This window comes from Panthera pardus, unplaced genomic scaffold (assembly GCF_024362965.1).
Source record: "Panthera pardus isolate Hobbes unplaced genomic scaffold, ASM2436296v1 HiC_scaffold_17, whole genome shotgun sequence".
Classification (NCBI taxonomy): domain Eukaryota; kingdom Metazoa; phylum Chordata; class Mammalia; order Carnivora; family Felidae; genus Panthera; species Panthera pardus.
In genome coordinates, this window is record NW_026526732.1 from 142,613,977 (window position 1) to 142,639,361 (window position 25,385).

Genomic DNA, 25,385 nt, shown 5'->3' on the forward strand with positions numbered 1-25,385 from the left:
TAGAAACTGCAATAGGAAATTGCTGCTTTAAGCGGTGAAGTTGTGGGGTCATCTGCTCTGCACCCGGAGCTAACGCATCCAGCTGGTTCCCAGTTCCTTGAGGGTACAGCATCACTCATTCTCAGAGCCTCAGGGCTCGGCTCAGCCTGAGGGCTCAATATGTTTGCTGAATTCAAATGGACTGTCCGTCCTCACGACAGATGGAGATGAATGAGGAGCTCTGGAGGGTTCAGGTGGGACTAGAGAGCAAGGCTGCCAACCCACACCCATGCCAACCACCTTCAGTGGCTTTCTGCACCAGCTCTCCATGCCTGTCTCTGTGGGTGCCCCTCCCGGGGTTGGAGATGTGGGCGTCAGGTATAGGTGAGAGTGTGTGTGTTAAGGTGTGGACACAGATGTGAGTGTGTGGTGGGCAGGGCCATGCACAGGCATGTGTAGCTTTAGGGGGTCTCTCCCCAGAACACAGGCCAGGGCAGAGCCCTATTGACAGTCCTTCCTGTCATCACGATCCATGTCCTCAATAGCCACTCCCAAGCAGTTCATCTGCCAGGAGCTACTGTGCATGACAGTGAAGACAGGGAGGAAGCCGAGAAACTCACAGCTGGTCAGCATTCTTCATCAGGTACCTTCCTCCTTGGCCATTTGTTTTTACACAAACCAGACCTCTGAGCATCCACGATGCTTTAGTAACAGGCCTTCATGAGACTGGACAAGGGATGGGTGGCTTCCAAAGGCCTCAGAATATAGCACGGAGCCTGCCACAATGAAGATGCTCAGACAGCATGGAAGGAAGGAATGATGGGTGGATCCACTGGGAAGGGAAACTCTCCTGGCAAGAACATGCCAATTCCCTGAGCCACACACACATGCGGAAACCTCCTTCCTGGGCATTCCCAGCCACCTTTTGTCCTTTTTCTCTGAGATCCCACTCAGAATTGGGGAGCTCACTCATGGCATCAGCAAGACCTGGTGAACTTCACTCATTTACCAGCCTCTCCTTAACAAGGCCTTTTCTGCCACATGCAACCATTACACACCCCCTCATTCCCTGCTGGCTGCATCTTTCTCCCATTTAGAAAATCAACAAGACAGGCTGGAGAAAAATCGCACATTAAGAAACACAGAACTGGCCCCGAGAAGCAATGACTCCCTCGTCCATCACTTGCCTCCCTCCCTTGCAGCCTCCCTGTGGTGGGTAATGGGGCACCAGCTGCCCATGGATGGCAGCAGGAGCTGACGTCTTTTGGGACTCTCCAGCTGTGTCAGAGTTATAATTTTAATCCTTCTGCTTGCATGTGAAGCTAAAAGTTGTTTCCAAGCATCCCAAAGTGGGCTAGGTCTCCTGGCCCCACAGAAGAGCTCTTTGGAAAGCTTTCTCTCTGTCCTCTGTCTTTGTCCCTCTCTCTCTGCACCTCCCCATCCCAATTCCACAAGATAAGGGTGTTCTTATTGGGAAGGAAGGTCCCCCAGGTCCTACCCTCGTGCCCCTCAGACTCTGAGCCCTGAGCTGCAGCATGAGGTGGTGGGAAAGGATGAGCTCCCCTTCCCCCTCCTCCATTTCCCACTCAGAAACCTCCAGGATGCCATGTGTCCCCACCAACCCTCCAGCAACCACCCCCGCTCCTCTGCACACAGCACAAGGTCCCCTCTGATTGTTCCTGCCCTCAGGTCACCATGGAGACAGGCACTAACAGTGTTGACGCTATTTCCCAGAATGGACAGACATAGTCCCCCACCTTAAGGACAGCCTTCCCAGAGCCCCCTCAATGACCTAACACCGCCCCACCCTCCATTAGCTGCAGGGCTCTCCAGCTGCCCACTGCCTGGGTGACTGCCCTACCCTCGGAGGGGCGGAAGAGCAGGGAAGGATGGGCCCGTGGGGAGGTGGGGGAAGGGTGGGAGCAGGGAGTTGTACACAGAGGAGAGACCCACCTGCCCAGAGGCCTGAGCTCGCTCACCTTGGCTATTAAGGGACCAAAGAGGCAATGCAGGACAGAGAACTTTCCATGACAGGCAGCAGCCCAGGGCCTGGGAGTCAGGAGGCCTGGTTCCAGTGCTTGCTCTGCCTGCAAAGCCCTGCCCTCTCTGGGCCTTGGGTGCCTTCCAGACACTGATCGCCCTCTTTAGAGGTACTCTTCTACAACAGGGCCACAAAGAGCCAGGTGGTGGAGGAACACCGGTAAAAGGGAATTCAGGGTGAGGACAGAGGCAGGGAGGCTGAGAGGGCCAGAGAAAGCGCACAGCCAGGGGGCCAGACAACCTGTGGAGGCTTCCTGAGGAGGCGGGCTGGACCGAGGACAGCCTTGCAAAGGCTCAGAGGCAGGAGCCAGTATGGGAGGGGGACATCACACGTGGCTGTGACTGAGGCGGGAGGTCCCCAGTGGTCAAAGTAACCTGAGGCAGGCGAAGGAAGGAATGACAGTGGTGAATGAATGAACGGCAAGCTTGAGGTGGAAGGCAGGCTCCTGTGGCGTGGGCAGGGACACTGGCAGATTAGGAAGGGCCAGAGGGCAAGGCCCATTCTCTGGCTCCATCCAGGAGGGGGCTCCCGCGGGCCTCTCCAGAGTAAGCGCTGCTGCCTGTGTTTTCCCTGTAGTGGGGTGGGGGTTGGGGAGCTGCTGGTGGGCTTCTCAGCCCCTGTTCTCATCAGAATCACACGCGGCGAGAGGCAGAAGCACAACCAGAAATGTTCCAGCAAAAAAAAAGACACGATAGTTCTCGGCAAACTTTTTTGGCTAGAACATTTCCAGCTGGGCTCCAGGCACATCCGCGGTCCACCCTTTCCTCAGCTGGCTTCTGGCTGCCAGCCCTGCCCTGCCCGGCTCTCCTCTAAGCCCTCCTCTTCATCATCAGCTGACAGAGCCACAGCCCCTCAGCCCTCACCTCCTGACCCCTTACCCTGAAGCCCAGGACTCTCCCCTTCCCTCAGGGCCTGGGTACCAAGGACTGGGTATGGGGCTCCATCTCCAGGGGTCTTAGCAGTAGAGGTGTTTGAGGACAGTGCATGGCTGCCCATGGTGTGTGTGTGGTGTATCTGGCCAGAAAGGGGGGAGACCTCTGTTTCCATTAGGTGGGGCAGGTGATGCAGAGACGGGAGGGTAACCATAGCCCTCTGCAGTGAGTCCCGTGCCCAGGACAGAATTATCCAGTGGGCCCTGCCCTTGGCCCAGCAGTGTGTTCTGAGCACCAAGAGGGCTTCCTGGGGGCAGCCTGAGGGCAGTAGTCCCAAGAGAGGTCAGGGTCCCCCGCCTCCCATGCCATGGATTGGGGTGGAAGAACACGTAAGATGAATGATAGTCGACCTTACCCCAGCCTATGCTCAGATAGAGCCTGAAGATGCGCTGCTCGGAGAAGACTGAGAAGGCCAGCAGCGTGTACAGGTACACGCCCTCCACCAGGAGCCAGTAGTAATTGGCTGCCACGCAGTACTGCATGAGCAGGAACACCAGGCGGCAGCCCAGAGAATCCTGGGGGCAGAGGAAGAGTCCCCAGGGGACATAGCTCTGCCTCCTGCCTCTCTTGATCCCCCTCCCCATCCTGCCCCAGATGCAAATACCGGATGAGAAGCCCTAACACCGTTTTGCCAGGGCCAGGGCCAAGAAGTTGACCTGCTTTAGCTCACTGAATCACTACCCTGAGTAGAAGAAGCTAATATTATCCCCATAGAGGTGAGGAAACGGAGGCTCAGAGAAGTTAAAAGACTTGTCCCAAAACTATACAGCTAGTAAGTAGCAGAGCTGGGATTCAAGCCTGGGTCTGTTTCCAAAGACCATTTCCTGTGTCAGACAGAACTTCTTAAGCGCAGGGAGGGTGTCTATATCCTTAGACTGGGGGCTCCCCAGGGTGGACTGCCTCTCCCATCCGACTGGGGACTCCCTAAGGACCAGGTGTGGCAGTTCTTGCCTTTCTTTGTGCCTGGCCTGGGTGGGGTTGGGAAGGCTTGCCTTCACTGACTGTCCATCCCTCCCCAGGCCCTTCCTGAACACATCACACACCTGGTAGGAGAGGAGCCCATCCCATTGGTGCTGCTGGGGGGCTGTGCTGTACATCCACTTGAGGACCGCGTCCCTGATGAAGACGGACAGCGCTCGGAGGATGAAGGACGCAAACAGGTTCAGGTGGATGTAATTCCGGGTGCAGTGCAGGTGTCTGTGGGAGAAAACAGGGCTCTTTCCTAGCAAGGTGGCTAGCAGTTCTGCTCCACAACCCCCCAGTTCATGCTAACATGCACCACAGGCATGTTTCCGCATCTGGGACTGAGCCTCTGTCTTTTCTTCCTCTGAAAATGCCCCTCTGCCTCGTATCCTTGAAAGTTCTTGGGTCCAATATGAGTCTTGCCTCTCCATGGAGCCTTCAGGTGTGTGGTCACTGCCACCACCCACCCTCACCCACACTATCTTCCTCTCTACAGCATCTTCTTCTCTACAAAGTCATGTATAATCCAAGTGATTTATGTGTGAAGACCACCTTCCCCAATGGAAACTTTGCTTTGCTTCTTGAGGACAGGACCCACATCTCACATGCTTCAGGGGCAGACTAGGGCTAAGCACGTAGTAGGAATTCAAACACTATTAGACACAATTTCAATATCCTTTCATGTAAAAACACAGAGCAAACTGCAAATACAAGGGCGTTTTTTAACCTGATAAGGGCTATCTACCCAAACCCGGAACAAACATCATTCTTAACTGAGAAATTTTATAAGCATTTCCTTCAAAATCAGGAAAATAAGGATTATCTAGCCTTACAAAGCTATCATCACATCTATTCACCATTGCAATATAGATCCTGGCCACTGTAAGAAGGCAAGGGGGAATAATCCATACGAATTGGAGATAAAGGAACGAAATTTTCATTATTTATAGACAGTAGAGTATATTCATAGAGAATCTGAGATAACCTACACACAAATTATTAGAACTGATAAATTTCATTCAACATGGCTGCTGATGTGTGTTTATATATCAGCAATAAACAAATAAAAAGTAAATTTTAAAGATTCATATGTAATTTTTTAATTGGCTACATAGAAATAAGTCTAACAGAAGACGGGCAAGATCTCTATGGAGGATACAATAACATTTGCTTAAAATAGTTAGACAAGACTTAAAATTACACATTCATGGATAGACTCACTATTTTGAAGGTGTCAATTCTCTCCACATTAACTGATAAATAAAAAATAGCTATAATAAAAATTTCAACAGTGTTGATTTTTTGTTTTCCTGGAACTCTCAAAACGTATAAAGAACCAAGGGTCAAGCATAGTCTGGACCCTCCTAAAGACCCACAAAGTAGACAGGGCGCCTGGTGGCTCAGTCAGTTAATTATCCGACTTTGGCTCAGGTCATGATCTCACAGTTTGTGGGTTCAAGCCCCGCATCAGGTTCTGTGCTGAGAGCTCAGAGCTGACAACCCAGGCAAAGATAACTCTTGCTGCATGGAAGAGTAAGCCCTACAAACCCAAGGGGGAAAGGATGAGCTGCTACTAAATGGTACATACACACACACACACACACACACACACACACACACACACATACATATGAAAAATAAAATTAAATCTCTTATTTTCACCATAGACAAAAATTAATTACAGGTGGATTAAAGAACCATAAGAGAGAGAGAGAATCATAAATAGAGCTTGACATGGGGCTTGATCCCATGACTCTGGAATCATGATCTAAGCCCAAATCAAGAGTCAAACCAATTGAGCCACCCAGGCACCAAGGAAAGATTCCTTAAACAAGATCATAAAGGAATTTGGTCTTTGGAAAAAAATTGATAGTTTTTTTATCAACTGGCAAAATTAATCTTTATCAATTGATAACATTTAGTAATAAACTTTATTAATAAAAATGGATACACTGATATATTTCATTTCATTAAAACTAAGGACTTCCATGCATAAAAGGCACTATAACGTGAGTGAAAAAATCAACCACAGGCTAAAAGAGGATGCATCCTAAATTAGGATCCAGGATATATAATGAATGGCCAAAGAAAAAAGAAAAAGCCAAATAAGCCAATAAAAAAGTAAGCAAAGGATAGGAATAAGCAATTCATAAAATGAAACACAAAAATGCTCGATCTCTCTAGGAATCAGGGATATGCAAATTAAAATCATGAGATATCTCATACCCTTCAGATTAGTAACAGGTGAAAATACTAAATATTGGTGAGGATGTTAAGTAAAGGGAACTCCCATTTATTACTGGTAAAAAGGCAAACTGGTATGACCACTTTGGAGAGTAACTTCATCTAATAAGTTTCCTTTTTTTTTTTTTTTTGGTAACATTTTTAAAAAACGTTTATTTATTTTTGAGAGAGAGAGAGAGACAGACAGAGCATGAGCAGGAGAAGGGCAGAGAGAGAAGGAGACACAGAATCCAAAGCAGGCTCCAGGCTCTGAGCTGTCAGCACAGGGCCCAATGCGGGGCTTGAACCCACTAACCACGAGATCATGACCTGAGCCAAAGTCAGACACTTAACCGACTGAGCCACCCAGACACCCCTAATAAATTTTCAAAAGCACATGGCATTCAGACCAGGCAATTCTACTCAGAGGTACATGCCCCTGGAGAAATGCACAAGGGGTCATAAGTAAGAATTTGCCTTGTAGCAAGGTTTGTAATTCAGAGAAGAAAAAAAAAGGAAACACCTCAAATATCCATTAAAGTGATCAAAATAAATTGTAATGTATTATACAATAGAGTCTGGAGTGACGGTTAATATAAAACAGAACTACCTGCGTTAACATAAATGAATCTCACAAAAACATTGCAGGCCAAAAATAACATTGCAAAAGAGTATATACAACATACCATTAAAATACGCCAAGTCCACAGCTATCTATTTGTACAGATACTATAAATGTGGAAAAAGTATAGAGATGCCTGGGGATTATAAGTAGCCCCTTCAGGGCTTTCCTCTGGTTGTGGGGGTGGAGAGCAGTGGCAGGGTGGCTACCCAGGGCAGCATGCCCGTGTTGACTCTGTGGTAGGTGTTAGCTCTTGGGCTCGGCATTGGGTGTGCCAGTGATCAGTATCAGCCACTGTATTTTAATATCTCTGAAATACTTCATAATAAAAGGGGAGAATATTCACCGAGTGAATGCATCTATCAAACACTGACTGTGCCCAGCACTGACTGTGCCAGGTGCCATGGGGGTGACAGGAGGAATGAGGCTTGTCCTGTTTCTGTGGGGCTGGTATCCTGAGGTCCCTGCACTCAGAATTGCTCCTGACCTTGAACCCAGCCCCCCTGGCTTACCCTCCACCAAGTGCAGAGGGAGTGGGAAGAACATGGTCCTCTGGAAGGAATGGCTCATGGAGGTTAGACTTAAGGAAGACCTTTTCCAGGGGGCTGATAAGCTCCAAAGAGGGCAGAATCTCTAAACCCTTGAGCTCTTACCTAAAATCAAACTGAATTCCTGATGATTTAAGCTTCACATGCTCAGCTGAAGGGGATGTGCCCTAATCCCACCACCCACTATGAAGGTCTGGGGATATGTGCTTTGTGTGTTTGTGTGGTGTTTGTTTTTTTCTCTTTTGCAGTATTCTATGTAGGCTCTTACAGAGTAGAGATATGGCAAACGGGGCCATATCCCGTGTTTTCAGCCTCGTATTCAGTGGACAGGCTCTCCGGAGATCTCCTAAGAGAAGCACCTGCAGCACTGTCACTTTAGTTTGGTGCTCCCTCATCCACTGGGGACAGCGTGGGGAGCTGGAATGAAACAGCCCCTCCGGGCCCCCAGGCCCCTTACCTGAAGCTCAGGAGGATGGCCGAGGCGATGACCAGAGCGGAGAAGGAGAGTGTGTAGCCCACCGTGTAGATGATGGAAAAGGACAGGAGCTGCTCCTCTGGGGAGCTCTGTGTGCACACGAGGGATACAGTGCACGTGAGGCAGCCCACGCCCTCCTCTCCCACATCTGTCTTTCCCATGGGACAGGGAGAGGCGGGGCCCCAGGTCAGGCTGCACCAGGGACTTCAGAACTAAGAAAGAAAATAACCTATGGCAATGGTCCTTGGATTTCCAGGGCCTCGTCCCAAGGCCAGTGGGGTGAACACACATGGCCTCTGCCCAGCAAGCATGGTGTGCAAAGCCCCCAGAAGCAGGGGGATAGACAAGATGGCCACAGGCCAGCCCACCAGATGCCCAGGGGCCCTGCTCCAGTGCAGCTGGGACCCCATTACCCCTCACTGACTCGGAGCCCCCATCTGCAACTCACTCTCTCCCCTCGCTTGGACTCCTCGCACTCAGACAGGTTCCTCCAGGGCAGGCTGGAGTTGTCCTGGCGCAGCCACAGGCCCTCGGCTGTGCAGAACCGGTACACGTGGCCCTGCAGCACTGGGGCAGAGAGACGTGGGAGCTGAGCCCAACACCACAGAGACCTCATTCCTCCCTGCCCTGGGGCCCCCACTGCTCCCCCAGGACTGACCTCTTGGAGTTGGCAACACCTCTGAGACACACACACACACACACACACACACACACACACACACACACACATTCAGGCCTTCCTCTCTTGCCATGTGCCCATTTGGCCCAGGGACAGGAAAGGCAGTCGCTAAGGGCCACCCAGCACCACCTTCAGCCTTTCCTCCTGGCCACCCTGGGATAGAGTTTGATGAAGCCATGTTTTTGAGATAACTCTAGCCCATTCCCATGTCCTGCCTCCAGCCTCAAATCACACTGCTGACAAGGTCTGGTGCTGAACACCAGTGGCCTTCAACAGCTCCATAGCCACCCACTGTGACTTCGAATTTTCAGGACTAGCCCCTGCCTCCCTCCAACACTTCATAGACAGAGTAGATCCTGGGAACAGATGGGCTCAGAGCTCCTGAGAGGAAGAAAGAGGCACAGCACTGCCTCCGGGAGCCTGTCTGAGGGGGAGACACAGTCCTGCCCTAGGGAGCTCCAGTCTGAGTGGGGGAGACACAGCCCTGCCCTCAGGGAGCCCCAGTCTGAGTGAGGGAGACATAGCCCTGCCTCACGGAGCCCAAATCTGAGGGGAGACACAGCTCTGCTCTCAGGGAGCCCCAATCTGAGGGGAAGACACAGTCGTGCCTTTAGGAAGTCCTAATCTGATGGAAATGACAGTCTTATGCTCAAAGACAGTCTGATCTAAAAGGAATCCAATGTCAATGGTAGAGGCACAGCCCTTGGAGACTCTCCATTCAAAGAGGGAAAACCCAGCTCCTCCCTTCGAGTAGCCCCTAGTGAGATGCTGGGGACAGAGACTGCCCTTGGAGACCTCCCAGTCTGAGAGGAGGGAGAGATCCAGCCCCTGTCCTCAGAGAGCTTTCATTCTGAAGGAGGAAGCACAGTTCCTGGCTCCAGGGAATCAAGACTCTCACAGGAAAAAAACAGTCCTCAGAAAGTAATAACATAAATGCAAACCGAGAGAGATCAAACACAGGCCCAACAGAGCTGGGGTGGACGCTGTCTGTGCTCATTCACATACATCAAGTCTGACCTGCCCTGCTGGCCCCCTACCCAGGGAGGTGGGTGGCTTGTGGTCCCTGGTTCCCTGTGAGGTCATGAAAGGGAATAAGGGGTTTACTTGTGCCTGGGAGGAAATGCCTCATTGCCTTCCTGGAGGAGAATGTAAGTCTGACCCCAGAGCCAGGAACCCGGGGACAAAAACGAGGTTAGGGTTAGCACAGGAAGATTAAGGAGGGAAACTGGAGCCAGGACAAAATGTAAAAGATTTAAAAATTCTAAAGGACTAAAAGATTTTAAAGACCAGTCATGGGATGAAGGTGCAGTGGGAGGGAGGGAGGAAGGATGGGAAGCATTGGAGGCCCTGGTCACAAGTTTCCAGGTGGAGGAGTAGCAGTAAGAACTGTGTGTGGGAAGAGGCTCATTAACATGTGTACATGAGGGTAAAAGCAGAGGGAGGCAAACCTTAAGAGACTCTTAAACAAAGAGAACAAACTGAGGGTTGCTGGAGGGGAGGTGGGGGGAGGGTTGGGCTAAATGGGTGACGGGCATTAAGGAGGGTACTTGTTGGGAGGAGCACTGGGTGATGTATGTAAGTGATGGATCACTGGGTTCTACTCCTGAAACCAAGACTATACTGCATGTTAACTAACTCAAATTTAAATAAACAAATTAATTAAAACAAAAACAAAAAAAATGTGTGCATGATGGGAGTGAGGCAAACCCCAGGGCCTGCCCTGAAAGGGCCCAGCAGGGACGCAGCCATCTAGGCCAGGGATGTTTTACCTTTCACAAACTGTCAGTCTACCCACTGTTGTTATGTATCAGGTACCCGCAGGGCCTATCGCTCAGACCCTTTTCCTTCCAGACCCCCAACCCCCAGTCACCCAGTGCAGCGTCCCTGTTCACTCCTCTCCTTTCTCCCCCTCTTTCATAAAACCTGAACCAAGGCCTTCTTCAGGAGACTGAAACATCTTGTGATACAGTAGAGTAAATCACCTCGCAGTATCAATGCTTCTAGAAGAACATTTTAAGAGACTTTACCTGGAAGAGAAACAAAAACCTAAAAATCTAGTGACAGGACTTCCAGCAGCGAAAAGAGCCTGAGTCCCAATACCCCTCAAATGCATTTATGAACAAAATCAGGCAAAGGCAAAGGCGGAGGAGGGGAGGCATGTGGTCTGATTTTAGCAGATTTTAGCTCTTCTCGAGCCCTGAGTGCCCCTCTTATCTGTTGCACGGATGCCTGGAATTCTTCACCAGGGGTCGAGTCTTCTGATAGAAGGCCAAACCAGTCTTCAGAGCACTGATGGGGATCTGGGCTGACCCCAGAGGGAGTGAGACTGATGTCAGGGCCTTCACTGGCAGCCCATTTTGATGACAGCAAGGAAGGAGGAAGAGAAGGCAGAGGGACCAAGGGAAGGGAGAGGACATGGTAATGGAGCACAAACCACCGAACCGCCCATTTACCCAGGACTTAGCCCACAGCAGTGTGACCCCGATAATACCCCAATAATACCACAGCTAGATGCACCCACAATTGCTGGTTCCCTCCCTACATGCACCTTATACAACCTCTCTACAAGCTACACACAGTATTGGTTTTCAAACACCTGCTGTACGCTTGACAACTTTGAACATCACGACCAAGTTACAAGGTAGGCATGTTAATCCCATTTTATGGATGAAGAAGCTGAGCCTCTTAGTGTCCAAGTGACTTGCCTAAGCTCACCCAGCCAGGAAGTAGCAGAGGCAAGATTCAAACACCTAGCTCTTTGCCTTCAGAGGTCAAAAGTTAGCAGCCAAATTCACTGCTAACAGTCAACAATGGCCATGTGCCATTTCTCTTCTGCCCTTCAGGGCTTGGGTTTGCTAACATTCAGCATCCTCCCAGTAGATCCTCTTACCAGTGTGGATCCCCAGCAGCCTGCACCATTCCTGGGCCTTCTGCTGAGGGCCAACAGGGAAGATGGGGAGATGGTAAATGCACAGATGTGTCACTGGCACAGTATCAAGAGATCACTGCGTCCCCGAGAAGCTCGGGGAACCTATGAGAGTGTGTCTGTCAATTATCCCTCATTAGCAGCCAGTATTAAAAGCCAGGCTGATTCTTGGCCAGGCCTATGGTCCCCAGATGCCCATCTTGGCTGGAGGTAGGGAGGGTCCAGGCACAGCCCTGCTTATCAGCCCAGCTTTATCTGGCCCAGGAACTGCTGGTAAATCACAGCCAGGGGATTGGCTCTGGTCTTGTCAACACCAGGAGGCAGCCGGCCACATGCCAGGAGGCCCAAGGATATTTCATTAAGTCAGACCCTGGTGCTGGAAATAAAACCCCCAATTAAACACTTCCCCTCCCGGAAACTGCGGCGGCGTCTGTAATCAAGCTAACAGCCGCCCTTCCACGTGGATGCAGGCTCTCAGGGCTGTGGAGAGCTGCTCATGAATCCATTAGTTCTTGCACCCTTAGCAACAACAGCGGCCAGCAAGGACTACTGGGCCCCATCTGACAGACGGGGAAGTTACGATCCAGAGACAGTAGTCACAGCCCCATCCCATCGTGGTGGAGTGAGGGTCAAAGGCAGGGCTAGAACTGAAGGCATCAGCTTGGGGTGGGAGACAGCAGGGGTAGTGCATCAATCATGACCCAGGAGAACTACACAGACCCAAGATCAAATCCTGGTTCTGCCCTCAACCAGCTATGCAGCCTGGGGCAGACCTCCCCAGGTCTCAGTTTTCTCATCTGTGAAATGGGAACCATAATGGCTTCTCAGGTCTGTGGTGTGAGGATTAGGAGATAAAGCACGAGAAGTGCCTGGTGCATAGTAGGCCTTCATGACATGGTCACATTGAAAGCCCTGCTGATGCCTTCACCCTAATTTCTCAAAAAAGGCACTCCCCCACTGAGGATGGGGCTGGAACTCAGGACACCACCTCGGCCACAACTCCAGGGCCAAGCTCTGGCCTCGGTCTCTCTGTGGCAACGCTGGCCTGCCATGAAAGCTCCTGGGCTCCACATTACTCAAGGGAGGCACCTGTCAGAGTTTCCAAGAATTGTGAGTTATAGGCCATTTTAAAAGCATTTTATGACTCTCATGTAATGAGAACTAAACTAACAAACAGGTACAGATCAGGAGGGGGTGCAGCTAATGAGACCAGAATGATTTGTAACAAGCAGATCAGCTGTTTGTGGGTAAATGAGGCTGTTGGATGACCCTCAGGCGGCAACAGGCTCTCAGAAGCCACTCAAGCCTTCTGGTTTACAAAGTCTTACTGACACCAGGCATCTCGTTCAAACATGTTCCTTCCTTGACTCATCTGCTTCTGCCCTCTAGAGTCCCAAATTCTGAATTAGAGGGCTCAGAATTCGAGGATGTCTGAGGGCATCCTGTCCCTAGGACATTGTGTGGTTCTGAGGCCTGAGGCCTGGCCCCATCTACAAGGTGATGCCTGGATGTCCTCCCTTCCTGGAGGGTCCTCCTCTCCCCTTCTCCCCCCTTCTCCAACTCCCTTTTGTTTCAGGCCTGGCTCTGATGTCACCTCTCTCTGGAAGCCTTCCTGATGCCACACCCCAGGCAAAAGAGGTGGCTCTGACCTCCCTCAGCACCACTTCCTGAGCCGATAAGCTGACCTCTTCAGCCCTGTGGTGAGGAGTCAGCCCTCCTCCCCAGAGCTGACCTCTTCAGCCCCATGGAGAGGGGTCACCTGTTCTCCGCAGCATACCCACACACACTCCTGAGGTCTCATTAGTACCCCTATCTCCTGACATAGGCCTGACCCGAGTGTCTGGTAATTGTTTTAATCCTTTCTCTAGTCGCACATTCCTCTGACCTGCTCTGCACCCCCTGGGGACAGCATCACTTGGGCTCCCTGCCCTCTATGAGTTTGGCCAATGGGAGGCATAAGTAAAAGGTAGGAGGGCCCCCTGTGTGGCCACAGCCCTGCTGGGTGGCCTCCCCATTCCCACTCCACTCAGATCTAGGAATGCTAAAGCTTCCGCCTCTTAAAAGTCCTTGGTGCCTTATACACCTTACTGGCCCCTTAACCCTGCCCCGCCCCCTGTAAGTGACCCCTCCATTAAATTCTTCTCAAATTCCCAGCTGAGTGTGTTTTCCTCCAGGACCCTGCCTGCGACACCCCTGTCCTTCTTGCTGCCCACCGCCCCACTAACTCATACTGTGAAGTTTCTCCACAGGCTGTTCCCCTTGATCAGCCCAAGAATGCTCCAGTACTGCCCCCTTCTGCTTTCACAATCCCTGGGTGGGTGTTAGGGAAGTCCCTGGTGCCAGCCTCTGCCAAGGGGACCACCAGGACAAGCCAGAGACCACCAGGACAAGCTGTGGGAGCCCATGGTGGGTCTCCCTACAGGTCCCTAACTCAGGGAGGGGAGAGTCCCTACAGGTCCCTAACTCAGGGAGGGGAGAATCAGATCCTGAGTGTCAGAAAAGGGAGTGAATTAGCCTGGTGAGTCAGGGAGAGGGTGGAGACTGGCAGGGGGCCTATGCAGTGGCCAATATCTTCGTGGAGAAAGCAATAAAACTGTGTTCGCTCATAAACGGGCACCACCAGGACCTATTTCCTGCTCAAATAAAATTAAAGGTGATGGATGGAGCTGCAAGTGGCAGGCAGAGCTGGGGGCAGCTTAGTGTTGAGTGATGGACCCTGTCCTGGGCCCGGCTCCCTGGGGTCTAGAGGCCCAGCCCAGGCTGGCCAAGCAGCTAGTCCCAAACCTCTCGGACGCAGGGAAAGTCTGTGTATTGGGGGAGGTGGGGGAGGTAAGTAGGGTGGGTGGAGAAAATTAACAGCAACCATTCTTCAAGAACCTGCAATCCTCCCAGCGACCCTTATCACCGGATTTATCCCATCTCCCAGATGGGCGAGTGAGCTGGGGCACAAAGCAGTCTGGGAACCCGCTGAAGCTCACACAGCCACTCACAACATCGGCAAACAGAACCATTAGATTGTAGGACTCGACTTTTTCATTTGTAGGGAGAGGCCAGGCCGCTCACCGCCCTCTCTTGGATGGAGTGTGCCCAGCCAGCAGAGGCCCAAGGCCACCCACCTGTCGTCATGCCCAGAGCCACAGCGACACGCACACATGCGCACACACGTGCATGTAGGCTCACTCAGCCTGGGGCAGCAGTGAAACACACTCTCAGCCAGACTCCAGACCTGATTCCTGGGTCTGCTACCCACTAGCTTGTGGGCTTGGAAAAGGCACGTAGCATCTCTGTGCCTCAGGTTCCTCCTCTATAAAATGAGAGCATAATCAGAGTACTTGCTCATGGGGTAACGCTGTGAGGATGAAATGAGGGTAGGTATGTAAAGTGCTTACAACAGACCACAGAAGTGCTGCGGGGGCGGGGGGGGGGGGGGTGGGCACAGATCCACCCTGCATCTTACCAGGTGCACGTTCTCCCTGCACACTTCAGGGTGAGGTGGGGGTCCTGAGAGAGCAGAGAAGGAAACAGCCTCCTAGCACTCCTGCTTGGGCTTCATCTGACCTCAGTCCTTTGTTCTGAGGTGATATCCACGCCAGGCCTTCCTAGGTGCCCTAATGTTCCAGTAAGGGGCTGCCTCCTCCAGGAAGACTGCTGGCTTCCCATAGTATGAGGACATTTGCTTTTGGGTTGGTTTCTGCTTGAAGGCCTCTTCGAGGCACAGTGGTTAAGAGCACAAGGCTGGCTTCAAATCCTGGCTCTACCATTTACCACATCATCTGGAGCAAGTGGCTGAAACTTTCTGGGGCCTCAGTTTCCTCAGCTGTACAACAAGCATAACCACAGGGTAACTGTAAAGAGTAAATGAATACTCTGCTTTTAAGGCAAGACTTGGCATGCAGGTCATCAGTACATATTAGCTATCATTATTATGAGAGTCTTTTCTCCCCTTACTGAGACTATGAGCTCCTTGAGGCCAGGGTGCTAGTCTCCTGTTAGCCTCCCTGGTGCTTGGGATAGACAGGTAGTGATGGGGGCGCATTAGGTAGCCCTCCGAGCAGAGTGCCCCCCGCAGGCTCTGGAGGTCCCTGCACTCCAATGACTCTCGCACCCACCCAGACACACCTTTCCTGGTGCAGGGTCCGCTGCAGGCAGGAGGGATCTAGGGAGGGAAGCCCACTGGGGAGGGACAACCCCAGCAGCACCCTGATGACTAATCCCATCTGCGTTCATCTGACCAGTGAGCCTCTGAAGAGTCAGGAGGTAGCCAGGTACCACTACCAGGTATGGGGCACCTACAAACACACATCATACGTACATACATACACACATACACATACCCAGAGTAGTGATGCCTCTGGGTAACCCCCAACCCTAAGTCTGTTCCTACCCAGCTCCTTTCCTGACTACTGGATGGAGGGGGCTTAAATTTCTCTCTTAAGTCAGGGGCTGAAACCCCACACTCTACCCTCCCCCTGTCACATGCCAGCATAGGTCCTAGCCTAGGTTACACCTGACACCCCCTACTGTACCCCCCCAGAGGAAAGACAGGGAGCCCACCCATTAGGAGGCCTAAAGATCTTCTGGGGTGGGGACGGCTGTGCCTTGGCAGAAAGGCAGCAGTGTGCACCCTGCTCCAGCTCCACCCCCCTGCCCCCCAGCCTCCTGGACACAGGGAAAAGGAGAGAGGACTTACCACTGCTGGCCCAGGGCAGGTACCAGGGGCAGCTGACATTCACGAAGGAGCCCGGCAGCCCGTCTGGCCAGCAGGCATACTCATCAAAGGTCCGATTGCAAAACAGGCCTGGGTGCAGGAGGAATAGTCTCTGAGTCCCCACCCGGCCTGCCAGTGGCACATCCCCTCCACTGCCACCATGGAGGCTGGCAGGGCAGAATCCCTGCACTCGGCTAACCTCTGCTGAGCACTCGCTGTATGCCAAGCACTGTCCCCACCCAGCAGGTACCAGGCCAGGGGACTCAGCCACTTATCAGCAGTGGAACTTCGAGCAAGTTACTTAATGTCTATTTTCTCACCTGTAAAATGGGACTAATCCTGTGCCCACAGGGCCTTTTGGAGACAAATAGTGTGTTATATAGATACTTGAGCATGGTAATTAAGTGCTCAATAAATCCCTATGGGCCATTCCTTTTTTTTTTTTTTTTTTCTTTTTTGGAACTTTCAGTGGACCCATGATTTGTTCAGACTCCCTATGAAGGCAGTATTCAAACAAGGGAAAGACTGATTATACAATTGCTGAGATCAAAATGGAAGACTGCCTCAGTGTGAAAATAAATTGCAACGCAAACATCTAAGAAGAGTGCCTATAGGCCTATTCTTAAAGTATACATCATAGATGAGGGGGGAACGGTAGCTCATGAGGCTCGAATAACCCTCTACGGCCGCTGTGCTGTGATTGCAGGGTCCAGCCAGCTCCAACTTCTGCTCTTTAGACCACCCCATAAACTCCTCTGAAACATTTATTCCTATAAATATGTTGGTTGGGCCTCCAGCCCCAGCACAGGCCAGAAGTGCTAAGGAGGACACAGAATGGAAAGGCCAGGTCCCTGCTTCCAAGAGGCTCGAGCTGGAGAAAAGGGGAATAAGATGGCACTCCCAGGTATCGCGCAGGTGTGGCATCCTAGAGAGGCAGATGATGCCCAACCATAGCTTGGGGGTGGGGAGCGCCTTCAAAGTCTCCAGGGGATCGGTTGGGTGAGGGTCCCACCTGGACTCACCTGTGGCTGGGGGTGGAGCCTCAGTCAGGAAGCGTTGGCACTGGTGTCGGTATTCTCGCCATTTCTGCACTGTCTCTGAGAGGGACACAGTGGCACCCTGTGGGGGGGAGGGGAGAAATGGAGGCCCCTTGGGTCCAGCCAACCTCTCTTTTCCCCCCGGCCCCCACACTCCCTTTTTTTTTTTTTCATCTCCAGAGAACAGTAGAGCCCGAAACTCCACCAGGCATTGGCTATCTCTGAAAGAGGGAGAAAGTCACTACCACAGAGGCACTCTGGTGGATCTTTTCACATTTTTATCCCCAAGTAGACAGATGCGTAGCTTGATGTGTATTAAGTGACCGGCACATGTCTACTGAAATGATGATTTGGGGGGCTGAGTGGGGGAAGAGGCAGAGTTCCTGAGGGACCACGGCTTTGTGACTGCCATGGACTCCTTTCCCAGTGCCCAGTCAGCCTGCCTGCAAGGTTCTTGCACTTTCAACCATTCTAGAAGGGCACATGCCGGCCCAGAGTGGGAGAGAGACTCAGTCGAAGTCACACAGCACCCCAAGGAGCAGAGCTAAGGCTAGGACTCTGGCTCCCCCAGATCAGTGACTGTGATGGTGTATTGGGAGGCATGTGGTGTAGTGGGATTCAATGCTACAGAGCATTGAAATAGGCCATCATGTCATCCGGGGGGGCCAACACACCACCCATTGTCCCTTTTTCTAGCATAACGTTAGAGATCAAATATTCAGCCCAGCTTCTATCACCTGAAGTAGTCCTGAGGACATGGGATCAGAAAAGTTCCAGAACAGGGAGATTTGGCTTACAGTGGGAGGGGTCCCCCTATCTGTGAGTAAGGGGATATGAACCTCCATTTTTAGATAAGGTAACCAAACAGATTTTTTAGCACAGAGACCCAAACGACCCACCCGTGTGAGAAATGTCCCTTCTGAACATTTTCGTGCACTTCCTGTAGATATATCTTGGGATTGTGATTCTTTTTTATTTGTATTTTTTCCTCAACAGGCTCCAAATGACAAATACTCCTCATTTAGAGTCTGCAGAGGCCAAGATGACCAGGGAGCCCCTTGCATAAAATGTAGAGCTTATACTTGATTTAAAACAAAAGTTCACTTTTTTGAAATCACAAAAATACACTCGGGTGCCAAAATTAAAATAGCTTCTTTTGGGCAGCTTGCACCCTGGACTTGGTGCTGCCCTAAGCACATGTTGGATGTGGTTTTGGGTAATCCTGCCCTGGTTTAAGCTGAGTCCTGGTTTATAGGACACCTCCCACAAAGACACAGGTTGTCCTGTGCTCATCCCTGCCCACAAGGGAAGCGCCAGGAAGGGGCCCAAGCTTGCTTGAGCCCCAGCACATTCTCCAAGTAAGTGTGCCCAGGCCACAGGTGGCACCACCTGAAGGAGTTCTTCTGAGGGCAAAGGTCAAGTGTATTTGTTTGAAAAACAAATAAAAGAACAAGGAATAAAACACAACAGCAGTTAAGGCAGTGTCTTGATTTTGGCTACAAAAGACAGGTCAGCAGAATTGTTCACTAGAGCCAGTCCTGGTGGATCAACCCCAATCCCCAGCCCACCCCTTTTCCTTCTACCCCCCACCCCCCACCCCCTAATGCAGCAGCTGGTGGTAAAAGGGCAGAGAGGCTGGGGAGAAATCCTCCTTGATCACTCTTTCTAGAAGGAAAGCAGGCAGAAAGCAAGGTCACAGCTGGGAACTAGGGCAGAAGGTGTGTCTGGGGCAGGGAGGGAGAACAGGGAAGCCCATGGAAACTAAAAGTCTTGGAGTGGGGATTGGAGTGGGGTTAAAGGCTAAGGACAGCACCATGAAGGCCAGCTTGGCCACCAACACTCCAGGGAGGTTCAAAACAGAAGCAGCCCTGTCACCTGCTCTGAGGAGAGCTTCAGATATAAAACTATCTTAGACAAGGACTCCCTGAGGCAGGATTGTCTGCCCCCTCAGACTGGGGCTCCCTGAGGCAAGGCTGTGTCTCCTCCCTTAGACTGGGGCTCCCTGAGGGCAGGGCTATGTCTCCCCTCAGACTATTGCTCCCTGAGGCAGGGCTGTCTGCCCCCTCAGACTTGGGATCCCTGAGGACAGGGCTGCGTCTCCCCTCACACTGGGGCTCCCTGAGGACAGTGCTGTGTCTCCCCTAAGATAGAGAGCTTCCTGACCTCTTCCTGAACCAGCTCAGGGTCTCCAACATACTGCTTACTGTACAGCCCTGCCCTCCAACCCCCTACATAAACAGCATGAACTACTGGGACCTCTGGTCTCTCCCCGACCAAGTGTTTATGGAAGCCATATTGTGCCAGACTCTGGGAGGTGGTGGGGATGAGAAACGTGGGAAACACAAAGAGGAAAGACAGGGCCCTGACCTGAGAGAGTTCCCATGCTATTTGGGGGGTGGTGTCAAGGGCTGGGCAGCACAGAACAGAGAAGGCAGGGGTGAGAATGTTCAGAGGGTGGTTTGGCCCAGGCTCAGTGTAGACTCAGCTTTGGGGGACAGGCTGGGCTAGCAAGGGTGGAGGGTGGGCGTTTCAGCAGGAGGGCTCAGCAGGTACAAAGATGCAGAGGTGGGGATGTTGATGCTCCTGCCAGCAGAGAAAGGAATTTCTGGGCGAGGGAGAGAGCAGTGGCCAGGCTCGGACAGACATGAGGCTCTGGTCTGGGACAAGGCTGATGATGTCCAGTAAGCAGGGCCCAGGTGCTCCGGTGAACACAGTAACACAGTGGAGGGTGAATAACCCTGGCTTTGGGCTTAGATCCAGGCCTGACCCTGGCTCCCCCATAAATTAAGTTTGTTACCTTGCCCAAGAATCTTAACTTCTAGCCTCAGCCCGTACATGTGCAAAATGGGAATAATAATAGTCCCTACCTACCACCTGCCCAGGATTGTTGTGGGGATTAAGTGAGTTTATGCTTAGAATGGCCCCTGGCACATGGAAAATGGGCAGCCCATGCAGTCCTTCTCACGATTTCTGCTGTTTACAGGAGAAGGGGGAGGGCAGAGTGGATGGGGCAGCCTGGCTTCCTGGGGAGTCTGGGCGCTACCTCTCCCTCACTTCCAGGATCAACAAAGTCCCAGGAGGAAACGGACATATTTTCATGCCAAGGCCCCATCATTCTGCATCGTCCAGTGGCAAACCCAAGTGGGGATGCTCGGGATTCCATGCCCCTGGGCAGGGAACTGTGAGGAGGGGCAGGCCCTGTCCACCAGCCCCTAGCCCTGGTTCATCCTCCCCTGGCATGAGTCCCTGCTCCAAGCCTGATGAGGTGGGGCTGTGGGTGCTGGGTACTGGGAAGGACCCAGTTGTGGATGCTCCTGCCTCACAGGGCAGCAGACCAGGCCCACAAGAGGGCAGCAGTGGTGGGCTAAGGTGCCAGAGTGAGGGCAGGATGGAAGTTTTAGAATCAGGACTTGCCAGGTTTTATGAAATCTCTCTGAAGGGGATGGAGAGATAAAACGGAGACAATGCGCAGGTGGGAGTTATAATAAGGAGGGGCATCTCTCAGATGCAGGAGTTTGGGGAGGAAGCAGGAGGTGAGAAAGAGGACGCCAAGAGGGAGTGGTGTGCAGGAAAGTGCAAGTCCTGGGTTCAAATCCCAGTTCAATCTGTTAATGTGGGATTGATAAGATGCACTTTAATACTTTGGGGCCTCAGTTTCCTCATCTGTACAACAGGCATATTATTCTTCTCAAAAAGTTACTGTACTGGGGCGCCTGAGTGGCTCAGTCGGTTAAGCATCCGACTCTTGATTTCAGCCCAGGCCCTGATCTCATGGTTCCTGAGATCAAGCCCCATGTTGGGCTCTGCGCTGAGCATGGAGCCTACTTGGGATTCTCTCTCTCCCCATCTGCCCCTCTCTCCCACTCACACACTCTTTCTCTCTCTCTCTCTCTCTCTCAAAATAAATAAATAAACTTAGAAAAAAAGAGTTACTGTACAGATCCAGCAACATAAAGTAGATGAACACCTTTATGAATCATCAAGCCCTGTACAAATGGGCAGTCTTAGAAGGAAGAGCAGACAGGAAAGGACATAGCTGGCATGGATGCTCCCAAGGTGACAGGCTTTCCAACACCCTGGGAAGGTACTCCCTCTCCAAAGACTAGCTCCTAACTGAAAAATTCCTCCTACAGTTTTCTTAGTGTGACTACATCTCTTCCTTTTCTGGAAGCCTTTTTGATTGAAGGAAGGGGGAAAGAGACCTTGGCCTCCCTGGGCCACCGAGGTGGGAAAAATGGGAGAGGATTCCAAAGGAGAAAGAGAACTCCAAAGACGAACTCTGGGGCCTCCTAGCTGATGCAGCCCTTATCTTCCCCAGCAGCTCCTCCCCAGACCCCCCAGACCCCTCCCTCTCTGCCCTCCTCCCAGAGCCCACAACATCACCCTGGCCCCAGTGCCCTGGAAGGGTGGGGCTGCCAAACCCCTGGCTCTTTGACCCCCGTTAGTTTTTTCTTAAGGGCTCCAGACATGTGAGCAGAAGGGCAAGGCAAAGAAAACTGACACACGTTGTCATATGCACAGGAACCTTACATGGGTGTCCTGTCATCCACATTATCAAACTCACCATCGAGCACATGCTTACATACCAAGACATGACAGTCTCACTCTCTCTCGCTCTCACACACACACAGTCAGGTACACACTCACATGCTGAGACATCACCCCCACCACCGTGCGTGCACGCGCGCACACACACACACACACACACACACACACACACACACAGACTCCTCGACTGACATATGCTCAATTCACACTGTCACATACATGCATACAGGGAAACAGCCACACATTCTGTCACAAGCATGCTATCTCTCACCCACACGCTGGCACAGACTGGCAGAACCCATTCACACACAAAAATGTCTCTCTCACACACACACAAACCTCCCCATAGACACAGTATCATACATGGGGTTGCAAACACATATACGCTGCCAGACACACAATTACATGCTGAGACGTTTCACACACCAATGGCTCCCACACCAGCAGACTGCCACACGCAGGATCACGCACAAATACACACAGAAACAGGGTCTCATAAAACCCACACTCTTCTCCTCCTGGACTCTCTCTCTCTGTGTTCCTCTACCTATCTCTACGTCTGTATCTCTGTGTCTCTCTATCACACACACACACACACACACACACACACACGCAGAGGAATCTGCCTAGGGCCAGGCTGCAGCTAAGGAAGGGCCTGTTTTTGCTCAAAGAAAGGGACTGGAGGGCAGGATGTGGTTTCTTGGTTGCTCCTGTCCCGGGGCCCCCACCCGGGATCCGGGTCCGGGAGGGAGCCCAGCTCAGAACAAAGTCCACGCTGACCGCTGTGCACCCTGGACTCCCTCCACCCTTCACTAGAGTACAGAGGCGCAGGCCTCCAACAGCCCCTCTCCAAGCCCTGTTCTGCCCTGAAGAAGGCTTCCAGATTCTGGAGGACAAAGGGGTCAGTTCCCCCATGTACCTCAAATTGCCATTTCAGGGTTCCAGGGTCTCAATCCTCTCCATGACTTTATGTGGTAGAGCTTGTGATCCCTGTTTACAGGTGAAGAAACTGAGGTTTGGGATGGTGAAGGGTGCTACCCAAGATCACCAGCTAATAGCAGACCTGATATTTGAACCTAGTTTTCTCTGGTTCTAATTTTGGGTGTCCAAGTCTTGCCTGTCTCCTCATAGACCAGGTTCCTCACAGGGATGGTGGGGAGGTAAGGAATAGGGGAAAGGGGCCTGGTCCTTTCCAGGAACAATGAAGCAGTGGCCTGGGTCCCTTTCTTTAGAGGTCGATTTGGCCACTACCACCTGCCCCCCCCCCCCCCGCCCGACCCCGGCTGCTTTCAGCCTGGCCAGACCAGAGAGTGGACAGCTCACTCTGTATTCTTCCTTCAGCCCCACCTGGGAAGGCAGGTATTAGGTACCAGCCCAGCCCCACACCCCTTTCTCTTCTCTGAATGACCCCTTCCTGAATGACTGGGTCATCTTACACAGGAACTCCCCTTTTCTGAGCTTTTTCCCCCATCAGTGACATAGAGGGAGTAACTCTAGCATTGCTGACCTCATGAACAGAAAGAATGCAAAATTCACCCATTTTTAGAGTCATCTACATGGGCATGGGGTTGTACCACAATGACTGCAGTCTAACGTCAAAGCCCTTTTGCTCAACTCTCTGTGGTGGCCAGAGATGCTCAGTGCCCCCCAATAACAGAATCCCCAGAAAGCGCCACCCTCTCTGCTCAGAGCCTGGCTCATCCTGCCCGTTTCTGACCTTCCAAGCCCAGGGCTGAGGAGTCAGGGGATCAGAAGTAAGAGCAGGTCCAAGGAGCCCAATTCTTATGGGAAAAGGAACTTTGGGGAGAAGCCAGGCAGCCTCCAGAACCTCTCCATCTCCCTGAATCCAAACCAGGTCTGCAAACTCGGCCTGGAACAGGACAGGGGCAGACAGCAAGGCCTTCCACCTCCACCCAGCGCAGCCCCAAGGCGGTAAAGGTGAGAGCCAGGCAGTAATGCTAATGCGTCTGCAGTCTTGGCTCCTGAAAGATCCCAAGTACACCAGAGAAGTCAAGGCCTGGCTGAGGGACTTGGGGAAGGTTCTGGGGCAGTAGGGGTGTCTCCTGTGGCTAGGGTCAGCAGCTGGGCTGGAGGACAGGGAGAGGAAGGGAATGAGTCCAGAAAGGAATTGGAAGGGGGGTGCTGAAAAATGGGCTGGCACTTAGCTAGGGGGCAATCTGTCCATATCTGGATTCTCAGCCAGGGTGGAGTCAGCCTTCACCAAGGCCATGCCCCCTCATCCTGCCCCTTCCTGTGCTGGGACAAATTCCAAGGCCTGTACAGGTCCACTCCCCAAAGCTCTCAGTTCTTTAGGTCTGAGGGTAGGAACAAGAGATGGCTCCCTTGACACCAGTCAGGCCACCCAAGCCTGCACCTCCTCTCTGCTCTAGCAACCTCACAGCATCTTTGGACATCTCTCCACTCCACAAACAGGCCGACTACACGCCCCCCCCCCCCCCCCCCCAGCCCAGGAGCACGGAGGCAGGAAAGGCAAGGACAGTGAGGGCTGCAGAGAAGGACTGTGGAGGTCCATCTGTGGTCCGCTCGCCAGTAGCATCCAGGGGGCCAAGGTGTCTCTGTGTGTCCCAGTGTGCATCCCGGTATATGTTGTCACCCAGAGAAGTCAGAATGGGGGGTCAGACAAGTGTGTGAGGGGGACACGGCCGCGTCCACAGGAGCAGGGAGCTTCCTATGTGTTTGCCGCAGGGGCTGGGGTGGGAGGAGGGCACTCAAGTTCCATCTGGGAGGTCAGGAAGAAGGACAACTAGCTGCCTCCGCAGGGCCCCTGGGGCTATGAGTCAAAAGCTGTGCCGGGGGTGCTGCTGAGGGGGTGATGGAACCGGGTGTCCACACCCTGACCCTCTCCGTCTTCCCCGAGCCTTCTCGCAGGGTCTTTGAGGAGCGAGCAGGGTGGGCTGGGGGCAGGCACCGCGGAGAGGGGTCAGAGGCGTGGTGGGAGAGGTGAGGTCAGGGGAGGGGACGAGTCGGGGCGTACCCCGGAGGCGGGCAAGGGTCTCTGAGGAGAAGGAGTTGGGAAAGTGGTCTGGGGAGATGCGGCGCAGAAGTCAGCGCAGGGCGGCCGCGGGGCAGCTGGGGGCCTGGTGGAGGGCGGGGGCGGCGAGGAAGCGAGATCCGCGGGGTTGGTACCGTCAGCCGCCGTCCAAGCCCCCACCTCGGGCCGCCGTCCGAGCCCCCCTCCAGCCCCCGGGGCGCCCAACTCTCCAGTCCCTGCTCCACCCCCGGGGCTTCGGTTCCCACCGCCTGCGGTCGCGGAGTTTCGCTCAAGTCCCGGCCGCCCCTGCCGGGACCGGCTCCCGCAGCGCGCAGGGCCCCCTGCCTCCCCGCCTTCCCCCGGGGAACGCGGGTCTCACCTGGGGGCGGGGGCCGGCCCTGCCCACCGCCCCGAGCAGCAGCAGGGCCAGGCAGAGCGGGCTGGGGGCGCCGGCCATGGCGGGGGGCGCTCAGGACCGGGCCATCGCTGCCACCTGCGGAACCGCGCGCGGCGACTGATCCCGGGCGGCCCGCGGCGCCGGGGGAGGAGCCGGCGCGGGGCCGCCCCGCCCGCGGGAGGGGCCGACGGGGTCCCGCGTCTTCCGCCCCGGCCGCCCCGGCCCCCTCCCCGGCCGGGCCCCGCCGCGTGCGCCAGTCCGTCCGGGGCCGGGGGCACCGGACGCTGCGCTCCTGGCGAGCGCCGCTCGGGCGGA

At 53.1% G+C, this 25,385-nt stretch overlaps 1 protein-coding gene across 1 annotated transcript in view; it reads right to left on the reverse strand.

The window, feature by feature from the left end:
- GLP1R (glucagon like peptide 1 receptor) overlaps window positions 1–25,175 on the reverse strand; it is a 35,020-nt gene extending 9,845 nt beyond the window's left edge. The window contains exons 1-7 of the mRNA XM_053905058.1: window positions 25,053–25,175; window positions 17,119–17,215; window positions 16,079–16,186; window positions 8,232–8,350; window positions 7,766–7,872; window positions 3,996–4,149; window positions 3,308–3,467 (exon numbers count right to left, since the gene is read on the reverse strand). Of these exons, the coding sequence (XP_053761033.1) occupies window positions 3,308–3,467; window positions 3,996–4,149; window positions 7,766–7,872; window positions 8,232–8,350; window positions 16,079–16,186; window positions 17,119–17,215; window positions 25,053–25,130 (823 nt within the window). The 5' untranslated portion in view covers window positions 25,131–25,175. The remainder of the gene's footprint in view (window positions 1–3,307; window positions 3,468–3,995; window positions 4,150–7,765; window positions 7,873–8,231; window positions 8,351–16,078; window positions 16,187–17,118; window positions 17,216–25,052) is intronic.
- Window positions 25,176–25,385: the final 210 nt, after the last annotated feature.